Here is a 16,888-nt window from a genome sequence, read left to right as displayed (position 1 = left end):
GTTGTTTGGGGGTTTTGTATCATGTATTTATAATATCATTGTAAAACATAGCGACTCTCTAGACCAGTGGTTCTCAACCTTCCTCATGCCGCGACCCTTTCATACAGTTCCTCATGTTGCAGTGACCCCCCCAACCATAAAATTATTTTCGTTGCTACTTCATAACTGTAATTTTGCTACTGTTATGAATTGTCATGTAAATATCTGATATGCAGGATGTATTTTCATTGTTACAAATTGAGCATAGTGATTCATCACAAAAAGTATGTAATTATATATTGTGAAGTATTTCTTCCTAATTACAAATAAATGAAAATTTGTCTTGAAGCATGGTGTCGTATGGGTTGACAACCTTCACACCGGGTACTCTTAGGTGGATGTATCTGCATGTGGGCAGACCCGCCTGGAGACGGATAGAGGAGCCGTGTCTGGGTTCCAAAGACCATCAGAAATATGTGTTTTCCATTGGTCTTAGGCAGCTCCGGTGAAAGGATTATTTGATTCCCAAAGGGGTAGCGACCCATAGGTTGAGAACTGCAGCTCTAGACATTAGTAAGTACATCATACATTACATGAGGGTAAGTGTGTTAGTGGGTTGTCTAGAGAAGCAAAACTAATGACACTCACGTGTGTGTAAGAATGATATTTGTATCCCGAAGACATCCTAGCCCAGTCCATCGGTTCAACACTAGCGCTCACCCTCTTCAGACTCCTGGAGCTGAAGACCAATCATTCAGCAAAGTGAAACAGGCTAACGGGAGGTCACAGGCCAGTGGTGGCAGAGTTACCTGGATCCAATGTTGGCACTGACAGCTCCCAGAGTGAGCGTCCCACATCGGCCATCCCTGCAGGCAGACACAGTGTCCCCGCAAGCAGGGAGGTGAAGAGTCAGCGAGCATTTCACAATGTCTTCCTTATAAAAGGCCACACTTCCAAGGAGGTATCATTAGGCCACCACTTAAGTGACAGGTTGGGATTCACCCTTACACTTTCATATAAGTGCAAGTTGACATTAAATCTAACTACTAAAATAAGTTTTTAAAAAGCTTCAAAATAATATAAACCTTTGTTAAATAAAAGTAAAAAACTGTGAAGCTTTTGTTTCTGAATATATTGTCCACCTACATCTACGTACACATTTCTGAGGGCCATGTTTCCCTCTCTCTAACCCTTAGCCAGTCTTCTGTTCAGTTTAAATCAGATCAAATAGGCATTTTGGCTTTCTTGGGAGGATTCCAATACTGTTCCTTTCAAATATTAGTTTGGGGGACAAAAAGAACTCCAAAAAGGCAAGTTCAAGGCTTTAGCGTGAATGGGATAAGGCTTCCCAATGAAATTCTCATAGGGTAGCCGCACTATACCCAAAAAATGAGTGGGTGTATTGTAAGGGGGCAGGGAGGATGCTCAATTAAAATTTCCTCGTGTTTTTCTCACCTACAATGTAGTTTTTCATTTCCTGAAACTTCATCATCATCATCATCGCAGGCAACTATATTACTGAGAGAAGTTGTCTACAGCCACCCACTGATTACAGACATCTCTTGTCTGGACTGAACCCATGGCGTATATTGCCTGGGATTTTAGGAGAGATGCCTTTTGCCATACTCTCTTCTGTGGAGATAAATGCTGAGGGAAGTATTTAGGTCATTACTGGTTGGAATAGGCAGTCTGTTAGGCAACAGTAGAGACCAGCGTTTAGGCATCATTACCACAGGTAGAAGGGAATGGGAAACAGGAGTGTCTGTGTCTAGCTCTCACCGAGTTTCTACTTATAGAGACAGAATATATAGAAATGGATGTTGGTGATAGTTGCACAACATAATTGACATAATTGGCTTCACAGAATTGTACAAATGAACAAAACAAAACAAAACACTGAATTGGGCTAATGTGGTGTTACCTGTATCTTTAAAGCAGCAACACCAAAGAAATGGTCCTTTAAGAGAGTCTGGATAGATGTGTGGTTTTATTTTGCTTCTTATGAAGCACCATGTTTCAAGTGTACTTAATTTATGGGGACTCTGTGGTTATGGAAAAGAGAGGTAGTGTGCAGTGGTTAAGTTCCGTGAAAGAACTATGTGGCAGCCTGCTTCCATAAAGATTTACAGTCTTGGAAACTCGATGGGGCATTCCTAACATGTCCTACAGGATCACTCTGAGCCAGAGTAACTTGATAGTAATGGATTTGTCTTATTTTGTTTTGCTATGGCTTAAAAATAAGATGGAAAAGACTGTGTGTGCATTTAAAAATATATATATTTGAAGCAAAGAAACAGACAACCTAGCTAACTAAGAGTTAAAATTCCAATGGTAAAAGTTTAAGCTAAAGAACATTTTCTTCAAACATTTTCTATATTTCTGAAAATATTGAACTTTCATAGCCACACATGACATAAATCATTGATTGATTAGATTTAGAGAATCCAAAAAATAATCTGTCCATGTGGAATAACAATACTGCTGAAGTTTATAAAGCGCTTTTTCTGTTGGCTGATAGAATGATCTGTTGATTCAGGGCTAGCAACTGTTTCCCATACGATACATGTCACTATTTCCCACCACTCCTATTCCCTGGGCATTTGCTTTACTTATGGTGAAAGTGTTTTAGAAAAATGATGAATGGCATTTCTTCTAAAAGCAACCCAAAGCAACCTGCTCTTGGGATTCTGAAAGTTTGTACTATGCTCAAGCAGAGTTTAATAGACATGTAGAACAATATTTGAATAATTTGGCAAAGAGGGACATGTCAGCTCTTGTTTAAAAAATGTTCACAATTCTTAGCTCCTTGACCCCTTCAAAAAGAATTATATGTAGTCTGATGGACTAAACTTTGAACATGCATAGAAATGCCTGATCTGTTGGTATGGTAAAACAAACAGGTGCATTATATTACCAACTGCATTCAAGGATAAACCAAGTCAACCCTTCGAATAATTTACTAATGGCAGTATTGATACTATCTTTACGATTTCAACAACTCAGCATTTTAAAGCTCTTCCCAAACTACACATTTGACCGAGCTAGTACTTTGTGCATTGGGTAAACTTAAACAAACAAAGAATAGCTGGATGCTCCTTCTCCATGCAGAAGTGAGCCATCTGACACTAGTAGAGCACGGGAAGTCAGCGACACTGCTTAACATTCTAAAGAATTATAAAAGAAAAATGAGATAACTGACTTTTTATTTTGATATTTTGTATGAAAACAGCTTTTAGTGTGTGGGCCAAGAAACTAAATAAGCAAACTATTTTAAAAAATAATATTTTTTCTCATGCACACTTTAAACTTTTCTGTTTTCAATGAGGAGCTTCAACCAGTTGATTTTATTCCTACAAAACCCAAAAGACTGTTTTTCATTTTAAAACATCAGAGACAGTGTGATCTACTTTTGAATGACTGCGAGAATGCGATTTCCCTTCGGGGTACATAAAAAAAATTGAGATTTTACCGTTGCTGTCCTCCGTACATAGATCCCTGGTGGGACATTGGTTAAAAGCCTCAGCTGCTAACTGGAAGGTTGATTGTTCAAACCTCCCAGCTGCTCTATCTAGCAGTCGGCGTCTTTAACTATTTGCTGCTTTGAAAGTTCTACCAGGCAGTTTGACTCGGTTCTACAGGGTTGGTATGGGTCAGAATGGACTTGACAGTGGTGGGCTTTTGTCTGTCTTCTCTACTGTTTTGAAATTTCACATCAAAGGTCTTTCACATTTAGGCTCCTTCTTTGATAAAGCCTTGTGGATCTAAATCCAATAACTTAGAAAATTGGTGTCACTCGAATTAAACCCTAAACATAGACATTAGTTTATAATTAAATTATAAATTTCAAGTCTGAACAGCTTGAAGTTGCTGATTTTCAGAAACGGAAGCCAGGCTTTTCTCCTTAGGGGCTTCGGGGTGGCTTGGCACCACCAACCTTTCAGGCAGCAGCCAGGAGGGTTCCTGTAAGCAGCACCCAGAGCTCCCCAGTCGGTTCTGCAGTTCATCTATTTCAGCACCCCTGTACACTCTCATTCCACCCCAAGAGGGGGCGTACCACACCCCGAATTACAAAGAACGCCCTGTGATCAAGGGGCTTTCACTGAGATGTCCATCTCACAGGATAGGAGTTAAAGTTTTCATCCAATTGTGCTTTTCAGGGGAGCATTTCACCAACCACAGCCTCCTGAGGGCCAGACGCTAGGAAGCTTTTGGTGAGCGTTTTGCTGTGACTCCATTCTGGCTCCTTTTTCATCAGATACCAGACACTTTTTCACAGTTGCTGGTCCTAAAAATGTCTCCAACTTTCGACTTTTTGTTATAAAAAGGGAATAAGTTTGCTCTAATTTGACTTCTCACGTTAATTTATGAAAAGAGTTTTAGGTTTGCACAATCTTTGCACAGATAATGCAGAGAGTTCCTGGATGCCCCACCAGGAGTTTCACCTATTACTAATGACTTTTGCTGGTGTGGGCATTCATCATTGGTAATGGCAAATCTAGGTATGTTATTAGTAGCCAACGTTCACACTTTCAGATTTTCTCGTCTTTTCCTTAATGTCCTTTTTCAGTTCCAGGAGCCCATCCAAGACACTACAATACATTTAGATAATCTGTCTCCTGAGGCTTCTCTCACAGCTGATCATCTTTCAGACTACCTTTGCTTTTGATGACCTTAGCAGTTTTGAATAGTACTCTCCAGGTGTATTGTAGAATTTTCTTCAATTAGGATTTGTCTGATTTTCTTTACAATTAGACTGGGGCGGGGATGTGTGTTTGGGGGGAGCATTGGTGGTGTAGTAAGTTACACATTGGGCTGCTAACCACAAGGTCAGCAGTTCGAAACCACCAGCCACTCCATGGAGAAAGACAAGTCTTTTTACTCCTGTAAAGAGTTACTGTCTTGGAAACCCACAGGAAAAATTCTATCCTGCCTACAAAGTCAATGACTGGCCAGCCCCTCACACTGCAGGCGAAAGATACAACGGTGTCTTCCTTTCCGTAAAGCTTTGCTTTCTTGGTAACCCTATCGAGGGTCAATATGAGATAAATGGACACGATGGTAGTAGGTTAGGGTTTAGCAGGGCTTCAAATTGTTTTCAGTCAAGTATAACAAAGTGATATCCGATCAGAGCAAATTTATTGAAGTTTTGGGTCAAGCAGAATAACTAGAACGGGAAACATTAGAGGTTGAAGTCCTGGGATGGGAGACCGAGAGACAGGGTCAGGTTCCCACCTCAGCCATAAAAGACTGATCCCGCCATCTGTCACACATTGTCTGAAGTATTCCATGACAATAGACTTGTATAGTGTTTGCGGAACTGTGAATGCAGGCTCCCATGATCAAAGTGTGTGTGCAGCTTCTTTCTGTCTTTTCTCTTACACACGCCATTGTTTCCAAAGTTACTGAAGTAAGACCTATTCCTTCTCCTATTTCAGTGAGGTTGTTTTATATATCTAAAATCTATGTAGATTATTTTTTACATTTTGATTCAATCTTGAGTTTCCTTTAACCTCCTAAATTATTTTAAGTTTGATTGCATTCAAGCTTACTTTTTTCCCCCCTAAGGCTTACCTCAGTTTATCAAGAGTGCTGTAACAATGTAATTCAATGTGAAAAGACTTTGCAAAACAATTTTGATAATATTCATATAATGTAAGAAATATTGCATTTAAGTCATTTATGTATTTATCACCTATTAGTCGATGATTAAAACTGGTCATAAAAATCTCTCTTTGTGGTGGGTTGTAAAGTTCTGCCAAATACGTTATGCCTTGTATCCATCAAAAACAATTTCATTGCCTTAAAATAACTCCTGCCTTCCACCTATTTATTTCCACCCCTGCTTCTGAACGACGGAAAATGATGCTTTTCTGAACATCTAGACTTGAACTGATCATCACCGTCCAGGGAAGAGTGGCAGGATGGTTTTTCTCATGCAGGAATCGTTCTGAGGACCTTACTGCTCAGTGATGTCATGTTTCCTAGAGGTCAGGCTGTATAGGCTTTTATTCATTTATTTAATGATATTTTAAATTGTGAACTAGGTGTGTGTAGCGGGTGGAGAGGACTTACATTTCAGACCATCAACTTTACGTTAAATAGCCCAGTCCTAGGCAGAGTTCTTGCCGGTCTTGAAGATGTCTGGGACTGGACGGCCTGGTCCGAAAGGAGTTTTCCCAGGCCCAGAGGAAGCTTCAGGCAGGCTGGTTGGCTCTGGAGTTCGTGCCTACACAGGGGTTGCCGGGGCAGGCAGCCAGCTTGGCATGTGTGTCCTGCAGGTCTGATGAGACAAGAGTTCACATGTCTCCAGACAGTGGTGGTGTGCACCCAGTGCCTGGTCCATGAGGGCCTCGCTCCTGCCTCAGGTGGACCCGATTATTGGTCGGGGGTGTATTATTGCTCACGGGGTGGGTGAGAGCGAAGCTGGCTACATTTATGGTCACCAGGAGTGTATGGGGAACGAGGGAGAATGGCACCTTTCTGGTCGCCAGCCCCGGGTGTTCCCTCTTGCACGGTTCTGGCGGAGTGAAATGGAGTACCTGTTTGCTGTCCAGATTGACTTCTGCTGGCCAAAGCTCAGGCCAGCGGACGATGCGCTCATTCCCTCCGTCTCTTCTCTGACCTCTCTGATTCAGCTGCTTCTTCCAGTGGGCATTTAATATCCTTCTCTGGCCTTTCCTCTGGAGCTCGGTGTCCAAGGGCCATCGTCTCTGCGGTTTCCTGCGGTCTCGGGGGTCTTTGTTCTAGAGGAGCTGAGTGGGTTGTCTGCTATGTGACCGGGTTTTAGTTATCTTCCTTTTTAACTGTCCAGTTGTCACAGGCATATGAAGTGATGGGAGGACTTTAGCTCGGGCCAGGTGCTCCTGAGTAATAAAAATGGCATCTTTGCAGCTTAATACTAACCGCCCCACCCCAAGATTTTCCTCAATGTAATGTCTTAGTTAATTTCTTGACTGCTACTTCCATAGGAATGGATTGATGATTGATTAATTGATGATCCCAAACCAATGCAATTAGTTTTAATTTCATCAATTAGCGTTAATTTCTTTGCTTTTACCATGATGGTTTTTGATCCAGTTGTTTGGGTTTTCTTTATGTTAAGACTTAATCAATGCTGACTGCTATAGTGTTTTATCTTTGGACAGATGATTGCTATGAATGAATTGTTATGCTGTGACAGCAGTCATATAAAAAATAAAGAATTGGCTCTTCCTTGTAGACATGACACATGAACCTTAAAAGATAAGTAGAAATGCTTGAAGTACTACATGTGTAGAAATTTTTCTACAGAGGAAAACCAAAAAGACCCTTAACATGTAAAAATATGTTGGCAACATCAGGGAGAATGCTGAAAATTGAGGAGCTACTTGTTAATCACAGTTGGAATAGTAGTGTCGGACAAGGTAGAATGTGGATAGGGCTTCCTTTGAATAGGGCTCATGGAGGCTCTTGGCTGTAGATGTGATCCTGGGAAAAATGAGAGAACTGCTCAGAATGATGAGTCCATTATTGCTTGTCCATGTCATCTTATGACGCTCACTCCGGCTGGGAGCTGGTGCGAAGAGTCCGAAGAAGAGGAAACGATCGGAGAGACTCCAGAACCAGCAAGCCGTCTGCCAGGCCTGCCCTGCTCCACGTGACTCCCCGTGTGTCAACGCGCAACTGCAGGTCTTCAGATTGTCAGCGACACATTTTCCAGAAGTAAATCCCCGGACCTTTGCTTCAGGCACCTGAGGGGACTCAACCCCCCAGCCTTTTTGGTTAGGGCGTCTGGTCAACTTCAAGTCCCATGGCCGTGGGAATGTCAGGCGCTGAGACTCGGCTTCAGGACATCCCAGAAAGGCCTTCTGGGAGGAGGCGTCAGGAAGACCACGAGAGGCCGCGCTGCAGGAAGGAAGCAGGAAAGTCCGACTGACAGCGAAGAGCAGCTAACCGTCATTTGCAGTCAAGAGAATCTGACAACTCGAGAGCAGAGATGAACACTGTGTGCCATTTTAGGTTGGCTTTTCCACGGCGACATTTCCCAGAGGGCGTGCCAGTGTGTCCGTAACAAATATTAATTCAGAAAAGAACAGAGTCCAGACAGTTCCACCGATTAAGATTCTAAATCTTATTAAATGGGGAATGTGAAAATAACGTGAGTTCAGAGCCTGTGGCATGTCAATGATATGAAAAATCAGCTTGCTCTTAGGATGGGTTTTGAACATGTTGTTCCTGGAGCTTGACTCGTCTCTGGGATTGGTGTCCACGGAGTCAATCTCGGGTCCCATCTCAAATACTTCTTTCTTTGCAGGACGAGTCCTTAAAGCAGCTGCAGGTGGCTCATCAGCCATGGATCTTGCCAAGTGACACGGAAAGTGAAGGCGTAGAAGCAGAACAAGAGAAACGTGAGTAGAAGACTGCTGGCTATTGACAAATGTCTTTTCGCTGATGGAAACCCTCAATAAAAGCAATTCATTATATAGAGCAGTTTGTTAATAAAAACAACTACAAACCCAATTAGGAACAACACAGAAAACTGCACAAACCGCAGGTCCATCCATCTTGATGCATTGACATTTCAATTGTAGTTTGAGGCCCCGAAATCAACTTTCTAAGAAGAAGGATGGCAACTGTAAAGATGAAGCTGTCCTTCCTGAGGAATAACGTGGAATATCTAACTAGAATGTCAAACTAAACTTTTGCAAATCCTTTAGAATTATATCAGTGATGCTTTTTGGTTATTAAAAAAATCCCAAATGTGTTAGGACCACCTGATTACTATATGTGAAATCATACCATCGATTAAACGAGTAAAGATGCATATATTAAAACTGGGATAGGTTCCCAAATCAAATTAATATTAACATTTATGTATATAGAAAATATAGCTTTTGATTTTTATCCCTGGATTGAAATTGTGGCAAGAATGTGCTATAGCATGGCTCAGTGTATTCTCTCCAGAGACTAAATGTCATTTTCAGTCACAGGGTTCAGCAATCAAGGGAAGAGGTTAGTGTCTGGAATATGGAAATGACATCACTTTTAAAATAACATGTCCACTTTTACTTATTTATTTTTACCAATGATAAGCTGTAGAAAGAAATAAAAATTACTCATGATAATAAGTATGAAGTGATTTATAATTCCCTTGAGCTATAGCCACCTTATACTTTACACAGGAAGCATTATGATTATGTAGCCTGTAGGAGTCAGGAAATGACTCTTCCAAGGAGGAAAGGCATTAAATACTATGCTCATCCCAGTTCCCTAGCTGCTGGCTCTTGTGGTCTGAGAAGCACAGCAGAGGAGGAAAATGAGAGTCGGATTTCGCTAGTTACAGAGACACATGGAGAGGCTGGCCACGAAGGCAGCACATCCCTAACACCGCAGCACACGTGGGGACACGCTTACAGGTTCTGTTGGAGGGAAACAGCAACTTCCATTCTAATCAACTGGTTAAAAAGTCAGAACCTGGGTGATACGTTGAGCAAGTACAAAAGCAGAAAGTTTATTTTTGAAGGATCTTAGTGCTGGGAATTCTACATAAATGGTGTTTTTCAGAGCAGCATACAACGTAGACAATCCCCTTTAATCTGGAAGAATCCATAATGACTCAAACATTTTAAAAAGACATGCACACACACACACACACACACACACACAGGTGCACACACTTAAGTAGGCATAAGTTCCCATTCTAGAGTTTTGAGTTTAATAATTATTGTTAAATTTGTTTTAGATTTTAAAATAATTTTAAACATGAACAAGCCATTGTGTATGTATTATATAAAGAGAATAGAGTTGATGTAATTGACAGTATTACTCTGTTGAATTCACCCCCACAGGTACCCAAAGCGGGGAATCTAATATAAATTTTCTTTCTTCATATACTTGTTGACATTTATAATTGACTCTTTTTTCACAAAACACAACTTCTACGAGAAGAAGGATCTCTTGACTTCATTTTATTGAGTCCATCATAAGCTCTCGGTAAATATTGGGTTATCCTATGGATTACACTTCAACACAAAGAACACAGAAATTCTCAAGGCGTCACGCTAGAGAACAAGTTGAAGTCTTCAACGATGTCATTCATGTGGATCCAGAATCAATGGCCCCCAAAGCAGCAGTCCGGGCATCAAGCAACCTACTGCATTGGACAAATCTGATGCGAAGGGCCCCTTTAATGTGCTAAAAAGCAAAGATATAATTTGGAAGACTTAGGTGCACCTCACCGAAGCCCTAGTATTTTCAGCTGCTTCCTATGAAAGCTGGACAATGAGCAATGAATACGGAAGAAGAGCGGATGCCTTTGGGCTGTGGTGGTAGCTAGAAGAGTGAATAGACCGTAGGCTGCCAGAAGAATGGACAGACCCGTTTGGGAAAAATACAGCCAGGATACTCCTGTGAAGCAAGGATGGTGTGACTTCACCTCACGTACTTTGGGGCATGGCATCACCAGGATGTCCCTGGCGAAGGACACTATGCTTGGTGAAGCAGAAAGACAGTGAGAAAGACGCTCAATGAGATGAGATGACGCAGTGAGAGCAGCAGTGAACTCAAGCACACAAATGAACTGTGGAGCCAGCGCAGTAGGGCCAGCGTTTTCTTCTATTGTAGATCGGATCTATGTGTCAGAACCAACTCTGAGGCGCCTAGTGGCAACAGAATATTGGAAGAATTAATAAATCAGGGAGTCAACAAATGAGTGAATGGATCAATAGATGTTTCCCATTCTTCCCACTTTTTTTCTCAGTACTGTTGAAAGTTTAGAATTAATAAAATAAATAATTTAGGTATTAATACTTGTCCTAAAATTATTTATAGCTTTGTTAAAATTTTAATCTATTTTGTAGTTCAGCTATGGATCTTGCCCAAGGATCAGTCGCACTGGCGAAGGCTATTCTTGACCTGTTGTAACCATAGACATAAAATCAGAAATATTTGCTCTCAGCAATGTTATGCTTAGAGGTGAACCTTGGCAATGGCAAATTGTTTGAAATAAAATCAGGTTTTAAAAGTAATTAGGTGGTAATAACAGCCATCTGGAAAAGGAATGCTAGCCAGCATTGAAGCCAAGCTCATACATCAGGGATGCAGATACTGGCTAAAAATGGTCTCCAACAACCAGGGGCTTGCATATGTGCAAGATGAAGGCACTCAAAGCTTTGGCATCTCTTTTCATAGCGATTCGTTTCTTGATTCAATGCATGTGGCTTTTAGTGCTGACAAGATACGTGTGTAGTATACGGATATATATGTAGCTATCTTCTACCTGGAAAAGATGTGTATTTACATGTAGTTATAATATACTGAATTTTCTCAGTGAAAGAAAAGAAATGACAAGAATCAATGCAAACCCCTATTTGATTTAGAATATAGAGGCTCATTCATATGTGACATGTTTATGAATGGAGATCGAAGGAGGGCAAGAGTCATCATTCAAACAAAAACACCTGTTTCTGGACAAAGCTTTCTATGATTTATACCTAGTTTTGGGGTAGAATTCTCTCATTCCTCCTGAGTGAAAATTAATACAGAAGGTTCCCAAATAATGCCTGAGTTTTACCAGGAGAGCACATTTTATTGTATCATAGAAAATAAAGACTGAGCTGAAAAAAGTTTATCAATGATCATCTATTAGGAAAAAATGAAATAGAATAATTACACAGGAAGGTGTATAAACAAAATAAGCAGAACCCTTAATTATTTAGGTTACTTTTTTCTTTTTAATCTGCTTAGAAAATTATAAATCAAGCGTTTGAAAAATTCATGGCAGGAGTGTGTTTGTTATTAATCTTCCAACTATGATAAGAAATCACTAGCTATATAGAACACAGATATTTAAACATCCAGAGACATTTGTTTAATATTTATATTCCTGGGCTCCACTTCAGACATACTGAATCCAAGGCAGTTCCCATGGAAGCACCAAGTCTCCATTTTTAGTAAATTCCTCGGGTGAGTTTTCTTCTCCTACAGAGTGAGAATGATTGGAATGAGAAGTCCAAGGAATTGGGAGGTTGTATTTTAAAACTGGTTCAACAGTGTTAGGTGTTGGATCTTATTTCTGCATGATATTTCTTCATCTAGAAATTAAGTGGTGTGGGTATAAAGATTGATGGCACATAGTTACAGCCCTTGAGGATGTATGCAAATAATGGCAATGCATTTGCAATATATACCATAACAAGTATGCATTAAAGTATTACCAGAACTGACTGATTAATTATGGATGTGGTGGAATGGGATGAAATAAAGGCTGAAATATGAAGAAATGCATGCAAAAAAAGTTAGGGTGGGTCTTTCGGTCAATATATCCAACACCTACAAAGACCATAAGTCATAAAACAGCTGGAAATGTGTCTGACTAAATCCATCCAGCCCCATCACGCTACAATTGTGCTTGTTTGTTTGTTCTTTGATAACCAGGTTAAAAGCAATCAAACGAATGCAAACCAAATCTATCAACAAACACATAAAAGTCCCAATTAAGAAAAAAAAGAATCAAGATTATAAGTGACAATAAATGCTGTGGTGAGCGGTTAAAACTTTGACTTAGATTTAGGTCCTAGGGATCCTAAGTTCTTAATGTGTAGAAGGTAAGAGATTTGGCCCTGGAGCTGCTCAAGACAAGGACTCTCAAGTGTTGGCTCTATACAAATCCTGACGTTTCGAGGAGGAGTTCCCTCGGGTTTGAAAATGCAACCAGCTATCCATATTCTCCATCTGTGGAAAACTATAAAGAATGTTGCTGCTTATACCTGGACTTTTTTTGTTGTTACCTGTATGTACTTTGGACAAGGTATCAGGACAAGGTAGCAGCACATTATGCTTGAGCAAGGGGAGCCTCAGTGAAAAAGAGGAAGTCTCATTGTAAGGCTGGTGATTTTCAAAGCCATTGAAGAGCTGCAAAGAAAAGGATCAGCATAGAGAAAATGAGAAATCCACATAACATTGAGTTTTTCTTGAATAGATGCTATCTGGCTTGTAAGAAGCCATTATTAATTTACAGATTTACTTAAAAATGATGTTGACAATACTTGCCAATGGTCTAAATACTTTTATGTAGATGTATATAAATTCCTATGCCATCTTTTTGAAAATGTTTCAGGTATCTTATTTTTCTTTATCAGCATAGGTTTTTAATTTTTTTTCTTTGAGATATAGGAGTATATTTATATGATGGGTCTTGGAATCAGAGGATATCTACTTCTTTGATTCCTAGTTTGTTTTTAAACAATCATTATATTAGGGGCTCATACAACTCTTATCATAATTCATACATACATCAATTGTGTAAAGCATATTTGTACATTCATTGCCCTCCTCATTCTCAAAACATTTGCTCTCCACCTAAGCCCCTGACATCAGCTCCTCATTTTTCCTCTCCCTTCCCGCTCCCCCCTCCCTCATGAACCCTTGACAATTTATAAATTATTATTTTGTCATATCTTGCACTGTCCGATGTCTCCCTTCACCCACTTTTCTGTTGTCCATCCCCCAGGGAGGAGGTTATATGAAGATCCTTGTGATTGGGTCCCCCTTTCCAGGGGGAACTGATTCCTAGTTTCACATGAGGCTATTACAAATGAGTCTGTGCTAAATTAAATTTTTGGAAATATGATCACATTTCACACTTCAATTATTTATGACATACATACCCTTGGTTGAGCAATAGCTTTTCAAAGGAAGCACAATAACACTAACTACTATTTTAAATAACCCTATCAAGGATAATCAGAAACCCACTAAGAGTGAAGAGAAATAAAGTCGAATACACTGGACTTGAGGAAATGCAAATAGAGAGTTTATTCTAAAATATTTACATAATAAAGGCATTAGGAAGTCTTGCAGCAATCAAATCCAGTAGCATTGTGCTTATTTAAAATATTTTACAGAATGCCCATAAACTTGACTTGAACATTCACTGTCATAGAGTCAATTCCAACTCATAGAGATCCTGTCTAGGATTTGTGAATATTTATAGGAGCAGAGAGCCTCACCTTTCTCCTTCCGCATGGCCTGGCCGGTGGGTTTGAACCTTGACCTTGAAATTAGCAGGCCAGCACTTACCTGGCCACCAGGGTTCCTGACCTTTCACTTGAAGCATGTCTCTCATTTAAGGAATGAATGCCCATTAACTAGTTCTGGAAGAACTAGTATTCTGGGATTTTAGAAAGAACATCTAACACTCTCAATCGCCATCGTTTCAATTTAGTGAGGAATAAATAGTTCATGCCGTGCCCTTCATTGCAGAGGCAAGACTAGAACTAGACCTCTTGATTGGACTCACTCCCGTGTTGCTCCCATTGCCCCATTCTCCATGCACAATTCCCTCATCCCTCTTACCAGAGATGACGCCTTTTACACTGGACTCTGGACTCTGGAGTGAATTTCCAAGGTCATTAGGCTAAAAGGATTCTACTGGCCATGAAGTAGGCCTCCAGGCTTTCAAGTTAAGAAAAACAAAAATAAACCTTTGTTCTCTTTAAAATAACTTAACATCATCTTATAAGATTTAGTACCATAGCTAATTATCCCCCCTGGCTCCTGATATGTTTATAAACCATTATAGAGAATGAAAAGGTGGAAAGATTTGCAAGTGAGCAATGGACTGTAGAAAGCCTAAAGCCGTAAATGAGTTCAAAGCTGATTATGCCAGACTGGTGTCAAGACCTTAGGATATTTGTATTTTGCAGACTGTCATCAGCATTAGGGGTTTAGGGTCAGAACTAAGAGCTAAGATCTAGGCTGTACTGCAAACCACAGGAGGTAAAGTGAGGCAGGGCTCTTTTAAAGGTACACTGTTTCTTGTTTCAAGTTCAGTTTGGTCACCAAATAACTGAACCGGAGGGAAAAAGAGAGTGCCCTTTAAGAGGGGTGGCTGGTGTCAGACTCCTGACTGCCGTCAGAGCAATCAGCCGTGAGCTGCTGATCTTGATTCTCTGCCCCACTTGTGAAGGTGGAGGAAGTCAGATTCCTACCATGACGTTTTATAGCCGGCAAAAATAAAACAATAACTGTAAAACCAAAACACACAGATAGTGTAAAAAAGCCACACAAAAATTAAAATCCTTAGAAAACCGTGGTAGATCCTTTCTGATGATCAAAATACATTTTGGTGATATAAAAATCTCACTTTTTTATTTTCAAATTTTTATGAGTATTTAGAAAACTTTTGTTTCTTCTAAAAAGTTCAAGACATCTGAACTTCTATGGATAACAAACCCCCAAGGGTAGGTACATAATATCTACCTGTTTGGTATCTCTTTATTCTTCTCATTAATAGGGTAAGATTGATCTTTAACCATTAAACATGACATGAATTACATAGTTACCGTCGATGACAGGTGTTAAGGAAAACACTCTTATCGACAATTTCAATTTCCTATTATAATCCTGATCATAGAGAGTTATTTTGATTCCAAAACGTTTTTGAGATTTCTGTTGTTGTTAGGGGTCGTCGTCAGTTCTGACGCATAGCGACCCAACCCATGTGCAACAACAGGAGCTGTGTGAGCCCAGGGTTGCAGCCGCGGTGTCTGTGAGCGGTGGTGACTCAGTGGCTGCAGCACTGGGCTTACGCATGACAACTGTGAATGTGACAGAACACATGGTGCTTCCTGCGGACACGGCCAAAGTTTATGAGACAAAGTCTCACCTCTGAGGAGGATTCTGGCTGTACTTCTTCCAAGACAGATTTGTTGGTTCTTTTGGCAGTCCATGGTCCTTTCAATAGTCTTCACCAACACTGTAATTCAAATGCATCCATTCATTTTCTATCTTCTTTACTTACTTACCGGAGTAACACACCTCTCGGTCATTCACATATTATTTTAAATGTCCCTCATGTCTGTGGTAAAACTCTGATGTATGAAAGGCTCAATTGATTCCTAAAGTGCTAGAAAAAATTTTAAGAGCAGCACTTAACATATAAAACTTAATCTCACCAAATAAAGTGTTTTTAAGTGTAATGGAACAATCTGTCAATTTGCTGAGCAATATGGTTACATGCTTCAGACTACTTGCTTTGTTTGTTAAAAACTGTCTTCTGATATGTAACAGTAGTCTGAAAATATTCTACTAAGCATCAAAGAAACTTTTTGAACAAGGCAGCTGAACTATTATCTCACAACCAGCAATCTTTGGCTTAGAGTCTTTTCTGGTGTTGGATTATTTAAAATCTAAAATAGAAGATTCATGTTTCAACATTTGTAACTGAAAAAAAAATCAAAGTTAAAAATGAGTGGCCCATGGTTTTAATCCTTATACCAAACACTTTTTGTTTATCTTGGAATTTTCTTGTATTTGTTGTAGATATGGTCTAAAACTACAAAAGAATGAAAACTAAGTGAAAGTAAATCTAGTTCATCTTTTACCTTGATGGTCAGAATTGACAGGGTAGTCTTCTGCCAAATGCGATCTATCTTTCACAAATAGGGAGAATACATTTTGTGGATGCAGGTAAAGTCTATTTGTCTGTTCTCTATGGATTTTGTTCCTCTGTCTAATTTTAGTTACTGCAAGAATTTGAACATGTTCTCAGCAGCCAACTTGTTTCATGATTTCCTTTGGCTGTGGTGCAGCATTACCTAGTCTCACCTGTATAAATCAGACAAACATAGTTTTGTCCTGAAGCAGGAATTTGGCTAAGATCCTCCATTAAGTCCAATATCCCCTATAAGCCAGATCACCGTCTTGGGACAATCATATTTGTGGGTCTTGAAAAGTTTACATAGCTACAATGAAAGCCTATCCTGTGTCGGGCCATATAATATGGGAAATGACCAAAAAAGGCTATTATCTGTTGTTTTTAGCCAGAGACAGACAAGCACATTAGTTTCTATAGTATGAGGCACATTTCTACAGCTTGAGTTCATGGTAGGAAACTGGCATTAGAGAGCTTTTCATAAGGAGGTGACAT

The 16,888-nt window shown here is 39.9% G+C and overlaps 1 protein-coding gene across 1 annotated transcript in view; it reads left to right on the top strand.

Moving 5' to 3' along the window:
• The window catches only part of CUNH8orf34 (chromosome unknown C8orf34 homolog), a 371,243-nt gene extending 361,360 nt beyond the window's left edge, over positions 1-9,883 (top strand). The window contains exons 11-12 of the mRNA XM_045286330.1: positions 8,273-8,366; positions 9,807-9,883. Coding sequence (XP_045142265.1) covers positions 8,273-8,366; positions 9,807-9,859 — 147 coding nt within the window. The 3' untranslated portion in view covers positions 9,860-9,883. The remainder of the gene's footprint in view (positions 1-8,272; positions 8,367-9,806) is intronic.
• Positions 9,884-16,888: the final 7,005 nt, after the last annotated feature.

The sequence above is a fragment of the Echinops telfairi genome, unplaced genomic scaffold, assembly GCF_000313985.2.
Source record: "Echinops telfairi isolate 266 unplaced genomic scaffold, ASM31398v2 ScPeMD7_1;HRSCAF=3_0, whole genome shotgun sequence".
Lineage (NCBI taxonomy): Eukaryota > Metazoa > Chordata > Mammalia > Afrosoricida > Tenrecidae > Echinops > Echinops telfairi.
Note: the sequence above shows the minus strand (reverse complement) of the source record. Positions and strands in the feature narration are given on the sequence as shown.